At 43.6% G+C, this 26218-nt stretch overlaps 5 protein-coding genes and 1 non-coding gene across 11 annotated transcripts; 2 read left to right on the forward strand and 4 right to left on the reverse strand.

The window, feature by feature from the left end:
- The first annotated feature begins 1478 nt into the window (after positions 1-1478).
- On the forward strand, positions 1479-4981 carry CG13203 (uncharacterized protein). Of its 2 annotated transcripts, NM_136836.3 has the most exons (3): positions 1479-2272; positions 3180-3790; positions 4101-4981. In NM_136836.3, exons 1-3 carry the CDS (start codon positions 1851-1853, stop codon positions 4691-4693), a joined length of 1626 nt encoding a protein of 541 aa, NP_610680.2. In that variant the 5' UTR covers positions 1479-1850; the 3' UTR covers positions 4694-4981. The 2 variants fall into 2 exon arrangements, with proteins under 2 accessions (NP_610680.2, NP_001027404.2); NM_001032233.2 differs by lacking the exon at positions 1479-2272 and having other exon boundaries at positions 3055-3790.
- An 83-nt stretch (positions 4982-5064) lies between these two features.
- Positions 5065-7049, reverse strand: Tsp47F (Tetraspanin 47F). The gene is made up of 3 exons (NM_165828.3): positions 6837-7049; positions 5930-6118; positions 5065-5870 (listed from the first exon to the last, which is right to left on the reverse strand). Exons 1-3 carry the CDS (start codon positions 6897-6899, stop codon positions 5403-5405), a joined length of 720 nt encoding a protein of 239 aa, NP_725044.1. The 5' UTR covers positions 6900-7049; the 3' UTR covers positions 5065-5402.
- Positions 7050-8218: 1169 nt separating this feature from the next.
- Positions 8219-11986, reverse strand: Sod3 (Superoxide dismutase 3). 5 transcript variants are annotated; one of them, NM_001043071.2, is made up of 6 exons: positions 11887-11986; positions 10121-10189; positions 9827-10054; positions 9535-9763; positions 9445-9466; positions 8219-8665 (listed from the first exon to the last, which is right to left on the reverse strand). In NM_001043071.2, exons 2-6 carry the CDS (start codon positions 10181-10183, stop codon positions 8554-8556), a joined length of 654 nt encoding a protein of 217 aa, NP_001036536.1. In that variant the 5' UTR covers positions 10184-10189; positions 11887-11986; the 3' UTR covers positions 8219-8553. The 5 variants fall into 5 exon arrangements, with proteins under 5 accessions (NP_001036536.1, NP_001033939.2, NP_001303344.1 ...); NM_001038850.2 differs by having other exon boundaries at positions 8321-8900; NM_136838.3 differs by lacking the exon at positions 8219-8665 and adding an exon at positions 10804-10947 and having other exon boundaries at positions 9197-9466.
- Positions 11987-12614: 628 nt separating this feature from the next.
- sprt (sprite) lies at positions 12615-25304 on the reverse strand. The gene is made up of 5 exons (NM_136839.3): positions 24766-25304; positions 18943-19053; positions 14535-14938; positions 13428-14468; positions 12615-13314 (listed from the first exon to the last, which is right to left on the reverse strand). Exons 2-5 carry the CDS (start codon positions 19018-19020, stop codon positions 12933-12935), a joined length of 1905 nt encoding a protein of 634 aa, NP_610683.1. The 5' UTR covers positions 19021-19053; positions 24766-25304; the 3' UTR covers positions 12615-12932.
- On the reverse strand, positions 15032-16651 carry CG30022 (uncharacterized protein). Its single transcript, NM_165830.3, has 5 exons — positions 16080-16651; positions 15872-16016; positions 15417-15780; positions 15244-15362; positions 15032-15187 (listed from the first exon to the last, which is right to left on the reverse strand). The coding sequence occupies exons 1-5, from the start codon at positions 16233-16235 to the stop codon at positions 15132-15134; spliced, it is 840 nt and encodes a 279-aa protein (NP_725047.2). The 5' UTR covers positions 16236-16651; the 3' UTR covers positions 15032-15131.
- On the forward strand, positions 22225-22296 carry tRNA:Thr-TGT-2-1 (transfer RNA:Threonine-TGT 2-1). The gene has a single exon. It is a non-coding gene; the product is annotated as a tRNA-Thr (tRNA).
- Positions 25305-26218: the final 914 nt, after the last annotated feature.

Here is a 26218-nt window from a genome sequence, read left to right on the forward strand (position 1 = left end):
CCGACTGCATTTCTAATTAAAATAAGTTTTCGTCTGACAGTTTTGCTATGGTACCGTTCTGTGATCGGTTACGACTAAGTCCAATATTTATGGCACTTCGATTGCAATTGATTTCGAATTGCAGCAGTGTCAGAGGAAACGGGAGTCCTGTCCAATCGTTGGGGGAGTCTTCAAAGTCGGGCCATAAGCACCGAGTATTGACTGGTGGCAGTGATTAATGCCCATCCAACTGGAATGGGGCTTTCAGCTTTGTTTTAAGTACATTTTATTGGCAATCGGAAAATCGGATACTATCGTATAAATACTTTGGCTAACAGGCATACGAATGTATGCGGATGTGACCTTGAAGTGGGCCTGATTTGGTTTTGCTTTTTTTGTTTACGGTTTTATGCCATTTTGTGTTTGTGTTTGCCGCCACCGTTCGAATCGGCTCCATTTTGCTATGTTCGTTACTTTCCTTTGATTGCCACCGCGCACGGAACTTTTCCACCGAACTTTGCATGTCTTTGATGAATTTGAAATTGTCACAAATGTGAAAGTTTTTCACTTGCCATCCCATCCGGTTGCCCATCCGCAGATACAGATACTCATACTCATACTAATACCGGCAACAACTGAATTTGCATCTAACATTTTGCTGACATTGAGCGACTTGTACGCATTTCTCCTTCCTCCTCCTCCCCTCTTCTCACCACTCTGCCAGCCTTTTTCCTGCTTCTTTTTTTTGGCTACTATTCATTCATTCATGGCCGGATTTGCATATTTGCCAAAAATGCCGTAATCCTTTCGATTAAGAGGCGTTCGGTGGGTGATTCGCAAATGAAAACAAAAGTTCGTGCGGGTTCATTGAGTCGCAGTCGAAAACTTGCCAGACCCACCGGAATTGCACGTGTCTTTGGGGGAGGAGTGGGTTGATCCGGGGTTGGCAGGTGGATCGACGGATGCATTGGGCAAAATAAAGTGCACTCTGACCGGAAACGAAATTGGTACTTAGATTGCAAACATAGAAGCAGGCGCGATTGTGTATAAGCCAAATTTTGGCGTTCTATATTCTACAATATTTTAATTTTGGGAGTTTTTCAACAACTCGCAAAAATAAATATTACAATAAACCTAAGTTTTTAAAAGTTTTTCATATAAAAAACGAACCAATTATTAACAGGATACATTTACTAATCGAGTATAATAGCTCATTTGTAAGGGACATTACCTTTTTTAATTTTTCCTAGATCACTCCAATTTCTTTCAGTGTGCTTCGGTGGATGGTTGTCTGACGTGTGGGTGTGAGCAGGAAATGGAACAAAGAACCGAACTGTAAGGAGAGCCTGAGCCAGCATAACAGGCGACTCCTTGCCAACGTTGCGATTTTGTTGATTGTTTGTTGGCAACATAAACGAACCTCCCCCCCCCACCCAAAAAAAAACCGATTCCGATTCCGATTCCGGTTCGGAGTCCGAAATTCTTCATTCACAAAACGCAGTCGGTGCAGGGCATTCGAGCCAAGTGGACGTGGAAGCCACCTCGATCTCGGCCAGACGGGGATCGCATTTGCAAAGTGGCTTTCGCTTTCGTGACGGATCACGGTTCACGGTTGGCGGCTCGTTGGTGCCTCGCTTGTGGGTTTCCATTTCAGACCGTCAGCTTTGTTGACAAAGTTATTGCCTCCGGCTTAATGACTTCGTAATTGATTTGCATTCGATGTGCCACATTGATTGGCAATTGAAACGTAAGGCACCCTTCTTGCAACTCCGGCCCAAAAGCTCTTCACCATCGAGGGCTCACTCCATTTCGGTAACCGCTCATTGTCACCGTTGCTAATCAAGGTTATCAAGGATAAACTGGCTGTCACTATGTCGCTGTCTGTGGCCAGCCGTCGTCGCCTCCAGACGACAAACGCATCATCGTCCGTGGTGAACCCATCCTCATCCACTTCCGGCGGGCGCTATCACCTGCCGCTGTCCGTGCGGAAGCAGCACTCCTTCATCGAGCCCACGTCCAGATTTTCGACCCAGCAGAGAGGCTACCTCTCCAGAGGTCTCTCCGTGGGCCGATCCATCGAGAACATCCGCCAGAAGCTCTATCCCGTGGGCAGGCAGGCATCTCTGGCCGTCGAGGAGACCGCGCCGCGTACTGCACCCCGCATCACGGCGTCACAGGTGCAGGGCTTACGGCTGAGGGACAGAAGTCTGGTGGCCTGGTCTTCAACTTCGTCTTTGCTAAAGGATCAGGAGTCGGAAAGGGCTGCACAGGTGGAACAGCCCGAGGCGAAAATGTGAGTACTGCAACTGGATGATATGCTCAATATCACATCAGTTATATCACATCAGTTATTTTCTAATAGATGATTTCTAAAGGCAAGGGTTTAAGTAAGGGTTTGCCTATTGCTTTCCTGAAGTGTCGAAAGGTATTGTCGCACCTATGGAAACCCATCGGGTATTCTATTGTTTGACCTTGCTGCGTATTGGGTACCACTCACTGCATGCGTATACGTAATAAGCCCTATGAATCCAGCCGTAAATGCTGTCCTGATATCATCTATATAAATATGCCGAAAGTGACACTTTCGATATGGGCGTCGCGTCAAGTTGTATGTGCAATTTGCATGCTTCACGCCCAAATCAAACGTCAAAGTTTTATGTTCCAGTGCATAACACACGCTAGACATGCTCGAAGTAGGGAGCCAATGGAAGGAGCCGGCAACTCCCACGCAAAACATCGCCCACCGCCCATCGGCGGCACACTTAAGTCGATCATTGGCTCGAAACGCTGACAAGATAGCTGGCTGAAAAGCGGAAAACTTGCCTGATAGCAGCAGAGGCGGCGGGTTCAACGGCCGCCAGATTCGTCGACTCACTTTCATCGGTCGGCATTTCGGGCGCCAATTGGCAACGTAATTGACATGGTTTCCTTTCACCCGAGCGCGGTGGGTGTGGCGGAACCCAACACCCAAGTTAATTTCTATTTCTGTGCCTTGCATGATTCGGAATCGAGAACAGCATAAATTGCCCCGCAACTAATGCCAAATAATTTGATTTAAATTTAGCCGGGTGGCGGGAGTAGGTCACTCGAAACTTTCCATTTTCATTTCCCACTTTCCTCATGCATTTCCATTTCCATTTCGATTTCGATATCCTCAAACGTTACATTCTGTAGCTACAATATTCATTATACGTTTGCAGCAGCGCCAAGGCGGACAAGAATCGCATTAATCTGAATATAGTGCTGTCGCAGACCATAAGGGCCACCAACGAGAGAGAGCAGGAACCGGAAGTGGACGCGGACGCGGACCTGGAAGCGGAGCGAGCCAGCGATATCGAGGGCAGCCATCCGGTTGAGAACCCGGACATCCAATTGAGCATCTCGCCGGCGCTGACCGTCCAGCGGCGTCCGCCTTTGGTGCGTGCTATGTCCGCTCCGGTCCGCGGACTGGACGAGAGCAGCAAGGGCGTCATAGCCGCCAGCAAGCGCAGCCAGCAGAAATTGCGTCGACGCAAGATCTTCACGAGAACGCCCTCGTCCTCCGTACCGCTCGATGTCATCGGGGACAACTCTACGTCCTCGTCCTCCGTCGCCGGAAACGCATCCAAGAAGGCTTTGAATCGGGCACGCAGCGTCGTTGCACCCGATGTGATTACCCTGGTGTCCCTGTTGAGTTCCGAGGGCAGCGACTCCGAGCGGGAGGATAACAGTTCAGTGGCGGTATCATCGCCGCCAACTGGCGGGTCGGATAAACAAACATCGGGCGCCTCGCAGCGAAGGGCGCCTTTGTTGAGGAAGACGGGCAAATCGGGTAAGTGCCAAGATCTGCTTTGCCAACCGGTTGGGTTATCGGGTTAAAAACTGCGCTCAACACATTATCCGGCTGCAAAATATTTCATAGCATACTTATTTGCAAATCCATTTCCGCCGTTAATATAGTAATAAATACTATATTTTGCTTGTATTTTTACTTAACATTTCTGGCTCACATGTTTCAAGTTAAAATCATAGAAATTGCAATACTTGCATTTCAAAGCCTATAAACTAACCAACTTCAATCATAGATTCGATTTTCCATTGCACTCTAAAACCATTGAAACCGAACTAAAGCTTTCTGGCAGTCTCGTTTCAAGACAGCTATCCGCCCACCTTCCAACTGGCCTCCAAGGAGTACTCGCACATGATACGCCGCGGTTCGATAGCACCTCTGGCAGCCCGAATCCGAGCCAATCGACCGCCCACAGCGCCGCCAGTTTCTATTTTCCTAACCGACGTCCAGGCCAAAATGGACCAGCAGCCGAAGAAGGAGGGTGGAGCTGACCCACCCGTTGTCACCTTATCGCCGGACGAGGCCAAGAAGGAGAACAATAACAACGCGGCCAATTGCGAGGACCAACAACCGCAGCCGGATCACAACTATCCGGCGTATGTGCGCAGTCTGAAGGAACGCGAGTGCTGGAAGTTGCACCAGAAGATGGGAGCCAAGGGCGTCAGTGTGAGCTATGAAACGGTGTTGAGGGGTATGCTCACGCCCACCGAGTTCCGGCACTTTCAAAAGCAGCGGGAGCAGGAGGAGGCCCGAGTTCTCGAGGAGGCGGAGGCCGCCGAAGCGGCTGCTGCAGCCGCAATCCTTGAGAGCGGCGAAAAGGATGGTCGCAAGCCTCCAGTCACGGCCATCGAACGCCTCTCGGAAGCTCTGCTCCAGAGCAAGTAGGGAACTGACGGATGGGAAACCAAGTTCCAGTTCCATGGAATCCGACCATTTAATTGCATTTGCCCCCAGAGGATGTAGTAGCAGTAGTGGAGCACTCGTTAAAACGCAATCGCACCTCGCTGAGACACCATATCCGGCGTCCACGCGTAGTTCTAGATGGTACCGTAGACCCATTGAACCCGTATTTACTGTATGGCAAGCTTATGTGGACGCTGAGCCTGGCCAATAATTGTAGACCCAACGTAGATCCTTAACAATAAAGAGTACTAGAAGACACCTCAAAGCCAGAGATTGTTGAACTTTTTGGCTAAGACGGTAGTTGGGTAATATTTATTGATAAATATGGATAATATTTATTCGATATTACAAAGCAACAATTTTCCATGCATTCGGTAAACAAATTTAAATGAAACATGGTTGTTTTTACAAAAATGCACTTTAAAAGATAGATCTTTGAAAACAATAAGATAGATTGGGTTTTGAAAGTAAGTTTGGGAAACGAAGTTTATGAAAATGGTTTAATCTGATATGCGTTGTTGCGTTTTTCATCAATATATGTGTGCATCCTTCGATGTTGAGGGTAAGTTTAATGGATAAGGGTAATGTAAATTGAGCAGAATTCAACGGTAAAAGAATTTCAACTATATAATATTAGACAGCTATCAATTATATTTAGGGATACACTCGGTGTAATTTGCTTCGATGGGTATTACTTGGCCCGCTCCTGTCGAATGGAGTTGGCCAGATAGCAGGCCAGAACGATGCCCAAAATCTGGATAAAAGCAATGCCGATGCCCACACCGATCAGGATGATGGCGTTCTTCTCGATTCGATCCTTCAGCTTGCCAACACAGCCGACCTGGAAGTACTTATCCTTGCCGAGAGCCGGTGACTCCAGGCAGTGACCCACGGTCGAGTCGATGTACTGCGGCTGACAACAGCTGCCCGGCAGCGTTTTGTTCGCACTGAGTGTCCTCCAGTCCGCCGGAGAGTCGACTCCGCAGCACATCAACTTCTGCTGGATGTTGTCCCATGCCATGGTGTCTTCGCTGTTCGATCGCTTGATGGACTCCTGCAGCGAGTTCTTCACCATTCCCTCCAAATCCTTCTTGAAAACGCTGGCCGCAATACCGACGGCCAGCTCCACAATGAAGATGACGGCCAAAAGGACAGCAAACTGTTAATGAAATTCGAATGGGTTAGGACATTTCTTGGGAGCTTCTCTAGAAAACTTACAGTAATTAGAAGCGTTGGAGACTCCTTGATCGCTCCGAAACAGCCCAGCGAAGCTATCAGGAATATGATCAGGCCCGTGACTATGAGGACAATTGGCGGTGCAAGGACTCGACCTTCGACAAAGTGATTGAATTCATTCACATCGGCCAGGACAACGGCACCAGCAATAAGAATTCCCAGGCCGGAGATCTGTAAGAAATTTTAGTACCTTCGATTAATCGAATCGACCTCCAATAGAACCGTTAAGCAATTTAGTTAATGGCTTCCAATCATGTCCTAATTTGCTATGGCAGGCATTTATATTTACATTCCCTATTCTAATTGAACGATAAAAATCGCCCACGACTTAGTCAATGGCATTTCCATGTTCAAGTCCGTGCCGTCATTGAAAGTCAACTGCTTGCGCAGTTGGTCAATGCGAAGGACACCCGATGTCCATGTCCTTTGGAGCACGCATACATCACTCGCATGTCGTTACAGGCCATCGCGTTTGAACATTATCCGATTATCCGATTTTCCGTGAGTGAGAGTGCCATTTTCCAGCGATACTTATCTAAATGAGGCAGGCGAACAAGACTCCAAGCACAAGCGTAATTATAGTGCTTATGGCGAATTAGAACTAATTACGAGCAAAAATAAATCTGGTAGAATGTTACGTTTGGACGGTTCAATCCGTTTTCATAATTGCAGTAACAGTTTGCACCTCGAAAATTCCCAGAAAATAGTTATGTCATTTCATAAAATTTTATGATTCTTTTTTGAAATTAATATCAATAAGTCAATTTGATTGGCATATGATTTGTTAGAAACAAAGTGATTTGCAGTATGATGCAATGTATTGTATTTAGCATAATATTCTCAGTATCCTTTAGATATTTTACTCATATATCATATCACTTGCACTTACCGCAAACAGCACATTAAATGCGAATAAGACATATTTAATTAAACTCGGACCGCAAGAACGCATTTTGAGATTCCTTTTGGGGCGAAGCACTAATTCAAGTTATTTCAACTTTAGATCAATTCAAATACAGAATCGCTTTGGTGCGTGATATGACTTAGTGATCCAGAGCGATGGCCCAAATCGACTGACCGCACTGGAGTTTAACCGCGAACTGACCGGAGCGACGGTCCGGCTGGGCTTTAGAAGGGCCCGGTTCTGTTGTGGCCACTTGCCACTTGCCGGGTTGGTGGTGGCAACGGATCCGGATTGCGGTTGGGGTACGGCTAGCAATGGGTAGCGGCGGAACAAAAGCGAAAGCGAGTGAAAGTCTTGGAGGCCCGATTCGAATTTAGGCCAGGCATGATTAGGCTGGAATCGGAATAGGGATCGGGCATGGGCCTATGACGGACTATATGGACTATAGGGGCTGGAACTCCGTGCTGGCTTATTTCACTGTTGATTTAGCATTCGATACCAAAGAACTTTGACCAAAGCAGCGAGGCGAGGCGAGGCGATTGGTTGCGTTTTGTGGGTCGCCCGGGGCTTACCTCACTTGCCTCACTCACGGCTCCATTCGCCATCTCCAGCTGGATTCCGGGTGGGTCATTGCACTTATTACCATAAAAATTTAGCTGTGCGCCCACGTCTATGTGTTTCCCTTTAAAGTTCGGCACTTAGCACTTGGAACTCGACCGGGCCCAAGGCGAAATTAATTGCGTGCTTTCGTGCGCGGCAAAGAAAGTTGTAAATGCTTTCTCTTTCTCTGAGGACTGTGCGAAATAATTAAAGACGCCCAGAAGTATGCCACAGTCTTTCGGATGATGTTAGTGTTGCGTGTCGGGAATTATGGCCCTAGGTTTTCTAGAATCCCACTGTTTGACCCATTCTCTGGCTGAGCCTATCTGGTCGAAGAAATCTAGAAAAAATAAAAGCAAAAACTGTTGCTTGACCATTAGTTGCGGCGGCTTGGAATCAAAATCCCTGGGAATTGGAGTTCTCTGAATGATTGGAGCACAAATATTTTCTGAAGGCTTCCGCAATTTAAAGCAAATTGTGGCTCTAAGCTGGAATTCAGCAAATCAAAGGCAACTAAATGTTATATGACCCATTCGCAGCCACATAAAGGTGTATGGGTAGGAAAAGCTTTGGTGACGTCGAAGTTCTATATATAGTTTTCCTACCAACTTTTTGAGTGTTCATTTATTTGGTAACCTATTTTAGGGAACAAACAGCTATTTGTCCTTAGAAATCAACATACAAAATTGAAGTTATATTTAATTCTCTTGATAACTTACTACTACTGTGATTTATGTGCAATTCTAACAGTCCATTGGAAACACTTTGTCTAATCTTTTTTATAAAATTAGAGCTAACCCTTATCTGTCGTTCATTTTCAGCAACTTTTGTTACTATCTAAGCACGTACAAATTGCAAGCACCCGAAATACAAATAACAAACTTTATTATCGATCAATTCAAACACTTTACAAGTAGCTTAGTTAGTTCCTTTGATTTCTCTATTTGGGTGGATAATGCTGGAGTATTATAATTACTGTTGGTAGTGGTGTGCGACTCATGGTTGTGTGGTTAGTGTGTAAGTAGGTATGCAGATCACTACGATGGCCAACAATCCCATGCCACATGCGTGCATTCGATCCGATCCGGGTGCATGTTTCGGATTAGTCAAGGCTGCGGGCCATGATGAGGGCCACGATGACGGTCAGGATGGAGAAGGAGTAGCGCAGGGCGCCGGCGCCACCATCGCGACATGGCCACTCGTCCACATCCGAGCTGCAATTAGAAGGTGGAACAGGCGAACGGTGTAGTCTCGCGATCTCACAGATACAATTGGTGCGACAACGGATACGGATAGGGGTATGGGTGCGGATATGGATATGGGTGTGGGTATGGCAAAGGATAGTGCTGGAGTGGATAGACAACATGATCTTGTGGCTCCCCATGGGGCACATAGTACAGTGGCTGATGGCGTGGTGTTGGTGGTGCAGGTGCAGGTACAGATGGGCCACTGGAAAACATACAATGTGAGTTTTTTGATTGAACCCTGGTTGGATCAGTAAAGTTCCGATTCCAGCGGCAGTTGTTATTCCAATATCCCCTTCTCTTCGCCGACCGACCGACCGACCGACCGACCGACCGACTAATGCTAATGATGTTAGTAAAAATGATAGGTAAAAAGGCTCTCTGTCATACCTACCCACTCGGAAAAGCAACCCCAGCAAAGCGCGAAAGTTTGTTTAGGCCATGAATATGAGGTGGTAGAACACAAGTGGTACAGAGTATGCTAATGTTTAGCTTAGATTTCGGTTAATTTTTGTTGATTTTATTACACACAAACACACACACGGCAAATCGAGTGAGTCAGTGAACTGAGACAATTAATTGAGGGAAATGTGTAAGCCAAACATGTAAGGGTGAGTGTGATTGTGGGTGGGGGAATTGGGAAAATTGGGAAAACATTTCATTAGTTACTACGCCTGGAGTTACACAACTACACATAAAGTATTCGAGCAGCATATTGATTTGGCTGACACGTTGGAAGGGATATTTACTTGATGCCAATAACACCACAGGCTGAAAGAAGGTTTAAAACAAATATTTTATTATTATTATTATTTTATTATTTTACACTGACTACTTACCAATGCGGCCGCCTGCATTGCCGGTCTTCTTGGAATCCGTGTGGTTGCCCAGACCGAGATCATCCTCCAATTCGTGGACAACAACTCCCCTGCCAATGATCCCCAGCTTGCCAGTTAAGGTGATCACCTGATCCGTGTATGTAACGTCGATAATGCCCGTGGAGTTGGCCTCCAGGTTGCCCAGATCGCCAACATGACGCACCTCGTGATCGGGGCCACCGTGATCAACCTGAGACATAAAAGTTATATTAGTGATTTAGACACCTAATCCTATAAAGAATCCCGCATCTACCTTATCGGGGTTATAGTGAGCACCCATGCTGATGCATCCATTGGTCAGATCTCCCTTCTCGTGAATGTGGAAGCCGTGCTTGCCCTCCTTCAATCCCTCCAGCTGGACGCGCACATGGACATTCTGGCCACAGTCGTTCTGCGTAAAGGTCACGTTGCCCTTGACCTGGGTATTATCCGATTGCACGGGTCCAATCAGATAGGCAATGGCTTGAATGGGCATATTGCGCTGCAAAGTAAGTTCAGTGTCCTAATTATAAGTGGATTTTCAAATTAACGAGATTATATATCTTACCGTCTGCGCAGCAGAGCAAATTGTGGCACAGAGTGCCAGGCTAACAACAAGATATTGCATCATTTTGAACTGCAAGGAAATCATAGTTAAATTAGACACGTGTACGACTCGGATAGCAAATGTTAGAAATGTTTAAATGTCTATAAATAAATAATTTTAAATTGAGTGGCACAAGCAGAGAAAATCCCACCAGGGATGATCTACTGGACATAGCTAAAAATGAACTAAATGATAATCCTGAAATTTCGATAATTGATATGGACTCAATATTAAAAACATCTTCCAAAACTATTTATATAATGCTTTATAGTAAAGCTTTAAATGATTTGGAACCAAATACTTTCAGTTTTGGGAAATGCTAGGAGGGTTTATGTCTTGTAATCTCAAATTCCGTGATGCCAACTCATCTCTGGCACTTGAATTCCAGCTCATCTCTGGCTTGGACGTCATCAGGTGTACATTCTCTTGATTCCATTTAAACGGACAGTTGTGTGCGGAATTGAAGCGCCTAGCCTCAATTTATGAAACGATTTGTGGGTCATATATGATGTGCGAACGGGTATTATTATTTATGTGTGTGAATAATGAGCGATACCCAAACGAAACTAAATGCAAACAGCCTTTTTCACAGGGTTAAGTGCGGCTGCGGGAAGGTCAATCAACAATCTCTTTTTCGTACGCACTTCGCTTCCAAAGTTCCACAAATGAAATGGATGGGTGTCACACTTTATCGGGGCAATATTTGTTTATGGGTCCGGTTTCCTTACGGTCTTATCAATGTGTCTGCGATATGCTGGCGATCTTGCACGCTCGAGTTCTGAAACGATCTTCAAACGCGGTCAGTACCTGCTCTACACACGTATCCTTATCTGCACTTGGAATCGGTCCCATAATTTACGATTCTCACGCTCGTAGAGCGACTGAATTTCGGAACTAAAAATGCCATTGTCATTACGTATAAGTATTTTAATCTGTTTTTTGCCAGGTATTTACTTATTCTGGTTCAAACTGTCACGAAATGGGTCACAAATTGCAACTAATAGCCACTGCTTGTCCATCAAATAAGGTTTATTAGGGCTCTTGCTTGCTGATTAAATATGATTGATTTGAAAATAATAACTCAGTTTGAGTTTTACCGTGAAACGATATGCTAATGAAGATGCTTATCTGAACAATTTGATCGCAGGGCTCTCTTCGTGAATTTGCAAACAATACAGCCAAGATTACTTGATTTCACACACAGAGACTTCGCGTCTAATTTAAACGCCGAAGCTATGCAGTTTTGAGATAAGAACAAGCCATAATTTTACATATATGAAAAGATAGAATATCGTAAACACTTGTTCAACCAACTGTTCACGATTGGGAATTTAAATGTTTATTGAAGTTTTAAGCCGTGGAATGTGTGGATTGTAATGGATATGTACAATATTTTGTGTCTGGTCTGTGCTGCATTTTTGCCCACTCATTTTTCTGGATTAATAACTGGTTACCTTAACCCACTCAAGGGTGAGCGGACAGTGAATGAGAGAATCAAAAATCAGTGAAGTAAACTCCGTTTTTGCGGTAACTGGTTTCTTTTTGGTAACACGCAATTGTGGGTAATATATCTAAATCAGGTTCTAAAATGTAAGCAAACCAATAAATTATGAACAATTAACAATTACAATTAACTCAAGTAACTTCAACTTCAGCTTAACCTTCACCCAATATTCTCGATTACTAGCCCTTGATCTTCTTTTTTTTCGCGTCCGTTGCAAACTCACCTTGTTAGCAACTATTTTATAATTGGGTACTGATTGTTTTTTGCGAGAATTAAGCGATTGCACCTCTGTACCGTTGGAAACCTGCGACGGAACTGTTTCGAGCCTCTGGCATTGCCATCGCAAATCGACTCGCTGAGAGAACATTGGGGCAGATTTGGCGAGAGCAAGAAGACCGCAGAATTGAGAATTGAGAGCGCCACCAGGTGGAGCGGCGGATATTGCATTTGGCGGTCAGCACGATCGCGTAGGCGAGAGTTCCGCTCTCAGGTTTATCTCGGGCTTACTTCACCGCTCTATCGCTCTATCTCCCTCGTTGAGTTTTTTTTATCAACTGCAGATTGATCAGATTCTTTTGTCCAGCTCTGATGATATATTTATTATCCTATTAACGGCCTTTTTTTTAATTATATCCAAATTATAGCTATTAAGTAATTCTTTGAACTTACTAAAAGCGCAGCTGAAACACGCTAACGTGCTTTTCATTTGAATACCTTATCACTGTGGCGTCATAAAATATGTGCCAGGCTCGTGCCTACAATGGAGGTCGTAAATATTGGCATGCTTTCCAGATACGGCGAAGCAATTTGAAGAACTACTGCTACAAATTCTTTGAAAATGAGTTGCCAGGTAATAGCTTCTGATATGCCAACCGATGCCATGAAATTGTAGTTACATCACATTTATAGCAGGCCGGGATCGAATTTTTTAAATAAATAACGCATTTAAGTAGGTGAAAATATTCGTGTATTCACATTTGTAAATTGTGCTAATAAAATCATCGTACATACAAAAACTCTTAATTATTGATTCTCTCAATACTAAATGTTGATAGCCAAGCCCTACTTATACAAGATATAGAATGTAAGTACATACTACTGCTACTACATAATAAGAAACTTTCCACTTGGGAGCTGGTTAAAATTATATTGCCTACTGTAATTTTGCACATGTCCGCCTGTTTTTTGGGTTTAACCGCCGGTTAGGATCGGTCGAGGATTAAGCTACTTCGATTAACAATTAGTTTTGGTTGGATTGGGATCGGGTTTCTAGATGAGCTTGTGCCTGCCGAGGGAAGCCGTGTGCATGGGACTGCAGTTCTCGATGAGCATGGTCTGGCCCTCTCCAGTCGGTGATTCTCCACCTTTGTTGTTGTTGTTGTTGTTGTGGTGGACCCTCTTCATGGGCCGCTTTCGTTCGATATCCGCACAGGGGTGCAGCTCCACGGTCTGCAGACTTTGGGCTCGTTGCAGCGATAGCCGGAGGGGTTTCTTGGGCGGAGTGGGTCTAGTGGTACGCGTCTCAGTCGCAGGCTTCGATTCGTTTTCGCTATCGAAATCCAGGGATTTTACACTCCTCATATCGCTGGGCAGGCGGGCTCGAAGTGTGTTCGACTCACTTTGTCGGGGCGTGTCTCGGCGACGATCCAGTCTGGAATGGCGAAGAAGATCGGGGAGATTAGTCAGGAAAATTTAAATCTATGAAAAAGCCTGTCTTTGCTAGAACATCTACACAAGAATCTCGAAGAATCGCGAATAACCTACCCATTGTAATGATTCAGGTGCTCTACACTGCGTGCGTGCGTGCTCATGAGATGTTCGCGATGCAGTTGCTGCTGTTGCTGGAGAGGATCTCTGGGGCGTTCCCGGTGCTGGCGATCGCGATGGCGCTCCTTATCACGTCGATGGTGCTGCATATAGGCAGAATCGCTATTAATCGAGATCTTCGAGGCGGACAGCGATTTGGAGGGCATGGAGTACATGTGCGACAGACGATCTCTCAAATCGATGTGGGTATTCTCCTTGATCAGTGTTTTGGTTACATGTCCGGGAGGGGTTTGTGTCGAGGCCATGTCGTCACCCATCAGCTCGATGGGTTTGCCCCCCACCAAAGTGGTAATATAGTTGCCCCGCTGAAAGATCAACGGTTTCTCGGGCGGTGTTGATGGAGGTGATGATATGCTGATGCTGGTCACATGCTGAGATTGATTGGAGGATGTCTGCTGTGGATTTTGCTGTGGATTTTGCTGTGGATTTTGCTGTTGCTGCTGCTGCTGCTGCTGCTGTTGCGATGGATGATGCTCCTTGACTGTCTGCAGTTCTCGCACCTGCTCTTCCAGGTACGATATGCGATGCTGCAGCCTCATGTTGTTCTCCTTCTCCTGGTCTAGTTGCTTTTGTGGTATAGGTACGGACTTCTTGCGGAGTACAACCATCTGACACTTGCCAGAGTTTCCTACTTGCTTCTGCAGCTCTTCCTTGGATTTTCCGGTTACCAGTCGTCCGTTGATCTCCAAAATGCGATCGCCCTTGTACAAGCCATCACCCTCTAAAGCCCATTCTACGTAGAAACCCGGCTGGTCTGTCCTCTGTTGAACTGCCCATCTTCCCGAGGTGGCATGCACGGCGTGCAGACTCAGGGAGACTCCAGAGCTGATGATGTTGTAGAGGGTCTGCGCCTCGGGCTTGGACTTTTCCAGACGTGCCTGCAAGGCGCGAGCCTCCTCCACAATCGAGAGCATCTGGAGTTCTTCTCTGCCGAGTGCGTATTCCAATTCGGCTTGACGGATGCGGATGTCTATGTTGCTGTGGATAAAATAAAGTAAGTATTAAATATCTTCAAGCTAAATAGTATTAAAACATTCTACTCACTCTGTGATGTCCAGCTTCTCCAGGGCACTCTTCAGGTTCTTGATCTTAATTCGCTTATTCTCCGCCTCCGTCTTCAGTCTGTTTAGTTTTTGCTCAGCCGCCGGCTTCTCGGACTCATCCAGCGGTGGTCCCGTGGGACGTGGCAGTTTGCCCAGACAAAGCTGTATACGCAGATTCTGGATGACAGCCTCCCGATCCTGAAGAGCCGATCGCAATTCCTTGGATTCGCTGCGCGTCGATCGCGAGGAGAGAGTACCGCCCAGGGAGCCACCCTTGCGCCTTCTTCCAGTTGTGGAACAATGGGTAGAGGTGGTCGTGGTACTGGCAGTCTCCTGGTTCGTCTCTGCAGTCGAGTGCAGACTGTACTTGACGGCACTGCCACAACCCTTCGGATTGAGAATGGTCTGCAACAAAAGAAGGCGAACAAAGAAGTGAGTTTTTTAAGTTTATCTTATTAAGCACAGAAGTCAGGGAGTAAAATGAGGCTGTCATAACTTGATCGTGATAAGATTATTATGATTATTTATTTAAAAGATTACAAGTCTCTTTGAAACATTATTATATAAGCTGCGTATATAGTGTTTGCAGGGGTTGGAATTATTCCTTGGGTATATCGTACACCCCGCACTCTCGATTGGCGGGCAGCGAGGCATCTAAAAGATATTAAACTTAGTAAAAGACGCATATAGTAATATGTTCACATCCCCACCTATTTTCTTGGGATATGGTAAATTTAGGTTTTCCATGATTTTGACAAACTCTTCAATATCCTTAGTCAGTCTGGGGTTATACCGCTTCTCCTCCCACACACTGCTTTCCATTTGACCTCTGGAAATGACCGCCATTAGATTGATATCACATAGCATTCCAGATCCCACTCACTTATAGTCGTGCGCCGGATATATGCGAAAGTTTTCCGGGAGTGTGAAGATCTTACTGTGCACATTCTCGTAGAGATTACGTGGGCAGCCTTCCTGGAAATCGGTGCGTCCACAGCCTCGTATCAGGAGAGTATCTCCGGTAAAGACACAACCCTGATCCTTGATCACATAGGTCATGCAGCCATTTGTGTGTCCCGGAGTGGCCAGAGCATCAATCACATGGGTGCCGAAATCTATGCGATCCCCTTCATTCAGGTGACGATCCGCCTTGGCTCCACTGGCGGCAGCAATCACAGATTGACACCCAGTTAACTTCCTCAACCAGCCACTGCCCGTTATGTGATCCGCATGCATGTGTGTGTTGACTTGGGGGAATGGGGAAATATTGTAGTGTCATGATGAAATTATCATCCAATGATCTATCCATACATAGATAGAGATCTCTCTCTAACTTACTGGCATACTTCAACTCGAAGCCCAGATCCTTGACCAGCTGGGCATCTCGTTTCGCCTGCTCCAAAACAGGATCAATGATTACGGCCTGACCATTCTTTAGATCGGCCAGAAGGTAGCTATAGGTGCTGCTTTCTCCATCAAAAAGCTGAATGAATGCTTGTGAATAGTGTCACTAGAATATTTCAACATAGTCCATCCGATTACGTACTTGACGGAAGAAGAAGTCTGGAGAAAAGGGCTGGCGCTCCGGCAGGCTCATGGTTCCAAACGAGCTCAGGTACCGGATGTTACTGACCAAGGTGGGGGGTTGGTTCGTTGATAGCCGCTTGAGGGCTGCCAGCATACTGGATCCAACTATTCTCATTTTGGACTCGTATTTCTATCTGATTGAGGTTCGTATACGCGATAGATACGCTTCGTGTGTAATTATTTGCCTCGTGTAGATTTCTATTTACCCCTTGAATGCGATACTCGATTATTGTTGTTGCACTTTCTTATTCTTGGTTAATCACTATTGAGCTAGCTTATGGCACCTGATAAAGTTCCTAATTTAATAAATTACTGTTAATTGAGCACTTTTTTTTTTGTTGCGATTACAGTCTTTTGATTATCACAAAATATACACTTGATCAGAGCTAAAGCATATCACTCGCGAAATTGTATTTACAAACAAATAAAAGAGTATTCGGTAAAATTTACACAGCAATAAACAAAGTTTGAGGAACACAGAAAAATGAAAACATCACGGCACATCAGCTGAAGTGTTGAGTTCAACTGTGTTGAATTTGGGTGTGTTGCGGCAAGCTTTGTCAATGAGCTTTCGGGGAACCTGTTGCTTTGACGTAGCAAAAGCTTTCCGTCGCGACTACTTGATTAGCAAAATAAGCGTTTCAATGCCAATATGGCTGTTTATGGCTTATATCTAAACCTTTCAGATGTCATTGGTATGGGGATTACTTTGTAGGTTCACCCTAATTATAATCACATTACTATATCCAATAGTTGCATGACAACTTTTTAGTTATTTTTAATTTAATCAGCGGACTTGGACCCATTTTCGTGTACTGGGTATTACGTTTTAAAAGATTTTTATGGTATGTAATGTTATTGAATACTTAGAAAATAGGAAACCCTGTGGGGTTGCATTTGGAAACATTTTAATATTTTCTTAAGATCTTGAAACGCACTCTTTTGTGCTTTCAACCAAAAGCCGTTACAAAGCCGCGTCTCAGCTGCATTTACTTATGAGCTCTTAAAAACTGCAACAACCACCTTCTTATCGCACTTTAGGCTTCCTTGCACCCCTTTGACAGCAACCCCTAGATTTCCTGTGCCACCTCAGAGAAGTTGCAGTTGCTGAGAATTTTTTATTTTTTTAAATTATTAAAAAGGGAAATCATTACCGGCCGGACATTGTCCACTACTCGGGGCGAACGTGAGAAATTCTTTGACCGATTTCGTTATAAATTGTTTGACTTTTCTCTCGGATCATAAATAAATTTGCATATCTTACGAAGTGAGTTGCATTCATTAACAACTCCGGCTGGAAATCTATTCAGTATTGGCGTTGAGTAATTGGAGTAATTTTGTGGAAGGAATTAATTGACCGTAGATGGTGAGGTAAGGAAATCTGTCGAAAGGAGAAGGGTGCGGATTTCATAGGGTATTTGAATAGGGAAAGAAAAGATATCGATTTCGTTTCGCTCTGCCTGCGATTACTTCACATTCGGTGGGAGCTGTTTGTTCAGCCTTTTGGTTATGGCCAATTTACTGGAACTATTTATAGTTGCTATTACCATTGATGAACCTCCCCCGAGAAAAAAAAAAACATGACTAAACACCTGTCATTTAATGATTCGCATCGAGGCTGATGTTGATTTGTAACCCAAACAAAACATATTCGTCACTCACTTTTGCTTTCAATCATTTCGCTGCGAGTGAAAGTACCATTGTGCTGTCTGACTTCTTTCTACTAATTTGCCAAGCAGCCATCATGTGTGGATCTAAAAAAATTTTTTTATTTTTTCAGTCACAAAGGCTTAGCGAGGAGAGGTTCAAATGGCCGAATGTTAAAGATTAGTGGGGTCATAAGCACCTCATTTCGTATATCGTATATTACTATGACTTTCTTCATCGCCGAAAAAAAAAAAATGTGCAAAAGTTAGTCCATATTGCATTATATCCGCTAATAGGAAATTCAACGAACACGTGGAATTCTGCCAGTCTATTGAATTGTAATTTCTCTTTTCTCACACTTAACAATTCCACTCAACTTCCCCCATATAAAAAACACATACGAATATTCCCAGCCTGGCGATGCAACATTTCACACATAATATCCGCTAAAAATGTTTAGATACTCGAACTACCAATCGTTTGAATGCAATGGCTTGAGTGACTCTGCATTGTGGGCTGCGTGAAAGTGTTGCTTAAAAATGCATTCGAATGGATTTGCAATTAATTGTCGTAATTTGTTTTGAGCTCCTTTTCATATTTTATGCTGTTTTCAACGCTTTATTAATATGCATTTATTTGGATAAAAGCACGAGTGTGGATTTAATGAAATGGCGGCTTATTACAACGTACAAACTCAAACTACTAGTTATAATAAGTATTAAAGAGAATTTAATAAATAGTAATCAATTAATAATCGCCTGTATGCTTTGAGCCACTGCTTTTAGCTTCACAGTCTAAAAATAAGTAACAAATCTTCGGCTTAAGTTATTCGCTTCTATTTTATCTGGAATTCGCCTGCTTGTATCTGCGATTTATGTTTGCCCATGTTTGCGAATTTCGTTTTCGACAACTTTCTAGCGTGTAGCGATGAGAAGTATCTGGGCTGAGTGCTGCAGCTTTTGGCTAATGCCCAATGCTTGTTGTTGGCCTGTGCGTGTCAATATCTAATTAGCGTAGATAGCATTCGCGCACTTACATAATCGAATCAGACAAAAGGAGGGCGGCGGCACGCGGTTCGCAGCCAATGGATGTTGCATTAATTATGTTAGGTCTTATACAATATGTCTATGGGTGCATAGATCTCTGCTCTTTTTTTTTTAGTCGAGGGAACTTACCATGGAGGCGGACTTCTGTTTGGCGAAGGCGCGATGATGCGCGGAAATCGGTTCACTAACCACACTTCCGGTGTCCATAATGGAAAACCCTCGTGGTCTTCGTTTACAGCTCTGAAATGGAGTAAAAGATACACAGACTTTAAGATGCAACCTAGATTTTGTAGTAATATATATTCTCAGGTGAACTTTGAACCCAACGCTAGCAGATGGACAGCCCCACAATTCAGTCCTAGACTTCAGCGCACTTCAAAGTCAGTTTAATTTCGCGTTCCGCTTGGCAAGGTAAAAACAATTGGGTTGCAATTTTCGGTTCGTCGGTTTTAACAACTTTGGCACGTTACATTTGCTGAAGAAGATTCGCTGAAGAGGCCTTAATAAGCCGATGGCACCCAGAACCTCCCTCCAGTTCCCATTTCATCAGTCATATGGCGGCAAAAGAAATGCGGCTCACATGCAAATGAGGTGGTCACAAAAAAATAAGGGGTAAAAAAACCCAACGCACTTTCGGTTGTTCAGGAGACCAACAAAGAAATGCATTCGATATGCAGATCTGCACAGCCGCAAGATACACACTCGCGATTGCGATTGTATCTTGCGGATGAGGTTGCATAGATCACATTACTTAATGTGCCGGCAAAGGCAACGGAGACTGCTCATTTCCCTCTTTTCTGGCTTTTCACTTGTTTGCCTTTTTTGTCTTTGTCGGCACTCGAAGACAAAGCACTTCATTCATACTGTAATTGTCATAGATACTTGTGACATACAAAATGTATCTCACAGGGCTAAGGGCTCAAACTCGTACCGTTAGCTTGCTTTTTATTGAGCGCTAAAAGAGAACCAGTTCTATGGAAAATCAGTTCCCAGTGGTTAGTTACAGATTTTTTCATCTATTGCAAATGAACTGCTAAGATTAAAGGCAAACTTTCGATGAGAACTCCATGAAAAACTCATGATTGTTAATATCGGTTTACACAAACATCTTCTTTTAACTTAAGGTCTTAGTTGTTAATACTTTAGCAGTACACACCCATTACAAATTAATGTAATGGCCAAAGAACAGCTTCCTCTGTTTGGGGCCCATATCTCCAGCATCTGTTTGACATCGTACTGTTTAGCTCTGGACTAGGGCTTGCGCCTTTTGCCTTTGAGATAAGCCAGCCAAGTCATTAGTCTTTGAGAATAATTATCATGCTGTTTCTGCCGCGAGCAGCGTTCTACAAACTTTAGCTAAGAACTCCATCTACATCCCGCCTGGCCCCATCTTTTGGCTTGCGAGCAGGAAATAGATAAAAGAACCTATGTTTTGGGTTAGGTTACCTTGCCCAATGTGGGCCTACCATTAATCTAATTTCGCTTTAATGCTTAATTGTGGAACGAAGGAGGGGGAAGACCTGCTTAGGGAGCTTTGAATGAGAACTCCGACGAGTACTCGCACATTAGCGACTGGATTTGAATCTCTGTATCTTTTCTGGCTGATTGTACTTTGCTAGAACGCTTTGCTAATGAGCTGAAATTATGGGGAACTAGGGAAAAGAATCTGTCAGGAATCTACAAAGTATCTGCCATCCGCCAAATTGCACCAGTGTCAGTTACAATTCTCAATTGGCTGTGGGAAAAGTTTGTCAACCGTGAAGATCGTTCAACTATACCCTCTTCAGCATACTAAACTTCAAACATACATATACACATGAGAGCCGACTTATATGCATGTAATTATTATTCTTCAATTTGCGTGCCCAGCTCAGAAGGGTTCCTCGTGTCTGTCTTTATATTTAATAGGAACGAGAGCAAGTGCAGCGAGACCCAAAGACCCTGGCTTCTTGCTCAGGTGCTTCCCAGGCCCGGTGCTTCAGCATGTGGGCGCTGAAACCGCTGAGGCGCAACCAGACCAAGAACAAGTACTTGTACTCCATAATCAAGTTATTAGGGTGGGTTACGTGAGTTGGCCGCATGGTTTGGAAACCTATATAATTAAACAAATTTTGACTTAACTACATCAAGTGATCTACATTTATAGTTGAAGCTAATTAAATATAGCTTTAATCACTAGGCGGAATGCTTAAACCAAGTTACACAAATGTTTAGTTTTCATTTTGCGAGCAGACTTCAAGCCTCTTTGAAAGATCGTATACACAATGGTAGTTTCAAAATAATTTGCGGTTTGACCAAATATCTTTGAGTCAATAAAGCACTTTTGGATCCCACATCTTGCCTCACGCTACCATCTCTATTAGCCAAAGCACCGAGTTAAGCCCTGTAATCATTTCCATTTGGACTTCATTTATGTTGGTTGTGCGCGTTTCCGGCGTTTCTGCCAACTTCTTCTAACTTCTAGAGGAGTGAAACTGACAAAAAGTCGAGTTTATGAAGCAATTTGACTCAAGGTAGCGCAACAATGTTCACCACTCAAGAACAAGCTGCGAATTGCGGTATTACTGTTACTCCTAAATTCAACTTGCAAATTGCATTTTCGATGCTGATGGCCACGCAAGTGGAACGATGTCCAGTGTTTTTTTTTTTTTATCTGGCAAGTGAAACTTGTTCAGATGCGATTTTTCCGGTCTAGCCGGGAGATCTCACACGAAATGACCCAAAAAGCAGCGAAATGGTGACAAGTTTATTCAGCATTTGATCATTTCTCTTTGACAGCGAATGATATTGATGTCACCAAGGTCCCGCGGGATCAGGGGACTTAACTTGAATTCAAACCGGGATTTCGCTTGCTATAAATTCCAATCAGCAGAGATCTCGATCTCGGATCTTCAGTTAGCCATATATCAAATGCATTCCGTTCGGATGTCGATAGTTTGCTGCGCGTATGCTAAATATCTTCTGCCCACACAGCGAATGCTGGATTTTATGTAAATTCAATAGCTTGAAAATCAAATCAAATTTCTGTCTATCTCACGGAGGGGGCGTTACCAGCCCCGCTCCTCTGCTGTTACTTGCTAACTATTAATTCTCTTTCAAGCGCGCCTACAAAATTGTTGCGAGATGAGCTCAGTGCGCGCCCACAATTTGTTGGAACAATGCAAAAATATTTTGCTCAATTACTTAAATGGAGATGACACCTGGTTCTAATATATATATATTTGTTTATATATACGCGTAATAACTTGATTCGAAGCTCTGGCTGTTACGCCTGCTTTAATGCAAATGGAAAAAGCCAACGGCTTGTGCGCTGTTAGAACTAGCAGATACGGACGCTGTTAACTTTTCCAGCTGTTAGAAGCGTTCTGACTGCGGTTATGCCTATTGCGCTTTGGCCAGCGTTTCAACAGAGCCTCTTTAGCTCAGTGGCAGAGCACTGGTCTTGTAAACCAGGGGTCGTGAGTTCAATCCTCACAGGAGGCATTTGTACGAAATCATGTTTTTATTTTTATTTTCATATTTGAATATTTCCTACAAGGTTGAAACAATTATCAAAATTAACTTAATTCAGTTTCACTAACGTTTTGGCGTTATAATTACCTTTATGAATAAATATTTGCCCCCCGGGCTTGCCACCAAATAAGTTTTGTTTTTGTTATTTACGAACAACGTGGTTTTCCTATAAACCTTAACCCTGCTTAGTTTGTAGTTTCCCAACACCTGCAGCTTGTCTGTTCGAGTTATTTACGAGCTGAAATATTTCTCTTGGCACTAACACACTGCGGCTGCTCACAAATTAGCCCAGCTTGACAATTGGCCTGACTTGTCGGGCATTATTATGTGTGCACAAGTGTCACAAGCGCAGCCCCGACATTGATAATTTTAATCGCCCCGGAGGCTGCTCACTACATGGCCAACTCAATGGACCAGACCGGGCTAAGATGGCCCCACAACTGGCCAAGAATATGCTTAATGGACTTGACATAAATATGTAAATTTCTTTGTTTTGGGGTTTATATCTTTCTTTTTGTCTTTCTACTTTGAGAGACTTCTGTAGAAAAGGTCGTTGGTTTGTTTATTTGGCAAGCAGTTCTAATAAACTTTTTATTATATCATAGACGGGGGCAACCGCTTTGTTCTCTTTTTTAATAAATTGATTTGCAGCTTTATATTTCCATCATTTGAACATAAGTTTGATAAGAAAGAATGTACAAAATCTGCTCGATTTTAAATATATATTACGAAGCGGCTCAGATAATTAGGTTAAGAAACTTGTTTCGACCCATACGGCATACGGTCATGGAATTGACCCCAAGTTCACCACCAAAATATATAGATTTCCATTGTTTGTTTGCGGAGTGATCACTGTACGGGCTGTTTGCTGTGCAGCTGTTGCCATTTCAGCTGATAATTGCCCATCATTTTCACTGGGCAATTAGTCTCGGGCATATTTTTCTACACAGTGTGTATTTATCGTTCACAGTTAGAACGTCAGCTGTCTTTAGACCGAGATGCAGATTGGGGTCGCGAAAGTCTCCGCACTGGACAAATCACTTATGCAAATCAATTCTAGAAAGTCGGCCTGCGATTAGGCGCTATAAGAAAGTGCAAATTGCCCTGGTCAAATGATCGGAAATACGATCAAAACGAAAGCGAAATCGATGCGGATAGTTTTGCCTTGGTTTATTTTGAGAAGATGAAGAGATTTGCAGCTCTCGTTTTAATTGTTACAGCGCCTCTTTGAATGAAAGTGAAAACCGCAACCGAAACAGTTACCCCGAATAGTCAACAATCACAGGTCGACGATGTATGCAAAGTTATCTAGCCAAATCTCGGCTTTCTATTCCCACTTAATGGACGAAGAAGACGAAACAAAAGTCAGCATAAATGCGTTGATGCACCTCAGTCCACACATGGGCGAGAAATCACGACATGAAGCCCACATAAAAAATAAAATACAGTCATTCGAAAATTACCATATCCAACAAATACCCGAAAAACAAACTCTGATTAGGTTGTTAGCATTGAAAAAAATCGAGAAACAGACAAAAGTCACAGACGAACGGCCAAAAGAATCCGAAGAATATGTAAATGACACTCTAGAGACCCCAAAGACATCCTGCCGATAAAGGGTTTGGCATTTCAATGAAGAAATGGAAGCGGAGAATACATTTCGTCTTAGAGGGCGTTCAATTGTTATTCAAATGCAGCCAGTGACTCCCAAAAGGAAATATCTAATTAAAATTAATGACAAAAGCGAGATGGGTGATGTTCAGACCGAGATACCAGCCGAACCAACAGAACCTGCCACTGCATTTGAGCCACGATTCGAAAGGGGTCTGTAGAACGTATTAGAATCGTAGATTGTGATTCAACCGCAAAATTCTCAGACGTAATTATATGTATGGTCGGTCGGTTAGAGATCGAGTCATTTTTGACTGATTGATTGTGGCTGCTTTGAGGAATTCTATTAGAAATTTGAACCTAATTTTTCTGTATTCTATGACGAGACATTGAACTTGATTGTGGCATAATGAGCAAAAAACCATGCTATTTACTGCCTTATCTGCGCCTCATCAACAAACCAAATCGCGTTTTAATAGACGGTCGGCTAACTAATTTATTTCGGAGCCTTCAATTATCCCTGCCGCTTTTGTTATGATAGGAAAGAGTTATACAACAGTTCGAAAGTTCCTCCATATTCAGATATCAGAATTGTTTTTCAAGGGGATTATGCAAGACAAATTCCAAGTAAAGATGAGGAGCGGCCTTCTGAAGAGATAAATTGCCCCATCATCATTATTGTTTTGTCTGCGACGACCCCGTTTGCTCTAAAGAGGCCGCACTGTATTTTAGAATGCAACAATTGAACGCTGCTTAACCTTTCGCTTTTCGCAAGTGATTTTCGCTCTTCATTTGTTGCCATTGTTATGGGCGATGAAAACTACTTACCAGCTTAAAGTAGTACGGATCCCAGTTAAAAGTCAACCAATAACTCTGAACAATGGCAATGTGCGCAAATTAATGGCAACATTTCATTTCATTGCATTTGATTTGTTTGATTTGGTGGAGGGAGGGAAGCCTCAATTTGGTGTATTGTATTGTGCGAATTATTTACACTTGGGACATAAATCAATGATGTCAATGCTTAAACCGATTGTGTTTGAAACCGCATCGAAACCGTTGCTAAAACGCGATCGGCACATTTAGTTTTATTTTTTTTTTGTTAATTATTTCCGTTTGCAGCGACTTAATAACTCATACTATTTCCGCTGTGCGTTTCCTCTGTTTATGCAGGATGCAGGAAATTTGCTTTCAAATGGGCCAAGTAAACAAGTAAACAAAACGCACAAATTCACGTAGGTTCAGGTTGATTGAAGAAGGTCCACGAATTCACGCAGGCGCAGCGGAGGGCTAATCACAAAATCGGGTTCGGATTACACGGAGAGTGCGAGCACAACCGATCGCGTCGACGATTGGATGAAGTCTGAACATCGTGACTTTAGCGGCAAACGGGCATTACATGAAGCCGCTCTCTCGGCTTCTCACTCACCGGCTCTCACCACTGCACCCTCTCTGTTTTTTTGTCGGTGTTGTATGGATTTGCTTATAAAGAAAAGCTAAATAGCTGAAAAGGTCTGTGAAAAAATAGACAAATATGAAATTGTGCGTAAAAGAATTGAGATAGATATCTAATTTGAAATATGATTAGGTGGCTTAGTAAAAAGTTCTACAATTTTAAATTTCTAACTCGAAGAATGGTTTAGAATTATCATAATCATATATATGTATATCCATTTTTAGCTCAAAAGGAGCTAGGTGTGTTGAACTGGTGGTGGGTGAGTGAGTGAGAGAGCGGTTCTGTAGAGCGAGTACTTGCGAAGTGCACTGGTCCCTGGATTTGGATTTATTGGGTTATAGTTGGTGCGACCGAGGCGCTGTGATCGTAATGGGTAAGATGGGTAGTGGTAATAGAGTTCCAGTGCATTGAACTCCACTCCCTCGACTTTTCGGTGGGTGTCTTTGGCTATTTTGACAGCTGCCGCTGCATCTGAGATTTTACGATGCAGCGCGTATCTTAAACTGCTCATTTGCCTGCTGATGCAGTTGCATCACCGAGATCGGCGTCATCGACATATGGCACTCGGTTTTATATAGTGCCCTCTATCTGCCCTTTATCTTAGGCGCTTCGGTCCGATGAGTTCGCTCGTGCGCAAAGTCAATTAAAATGATCACAACAATCCCGAAAAAAACCCTTTGCCATGTGCCGAGGGTAAAATGCGCATGCGTAGGGGTTGATGGCGTTGATTGTATTTCCCTTCATTAAATGCAGCCCAAAAATAGATACACAACAAAGCCGAAATTCAAGAGCGGGCATAAATCAAAATTAAACAAAAATTAAAAC

This window comes from Drosophila melanogaster, chromosome 2R, assembly GCF_000001215.4.
Source record: "Drosophila melanogaster chromosome 2R".
Classification (NCBI taxonomy): Eukaryota; Metazoa; Arthropoda; class Insecta; order Diptera; family Drosophilidae; genus Drosophila; species Drosophila melanogaster.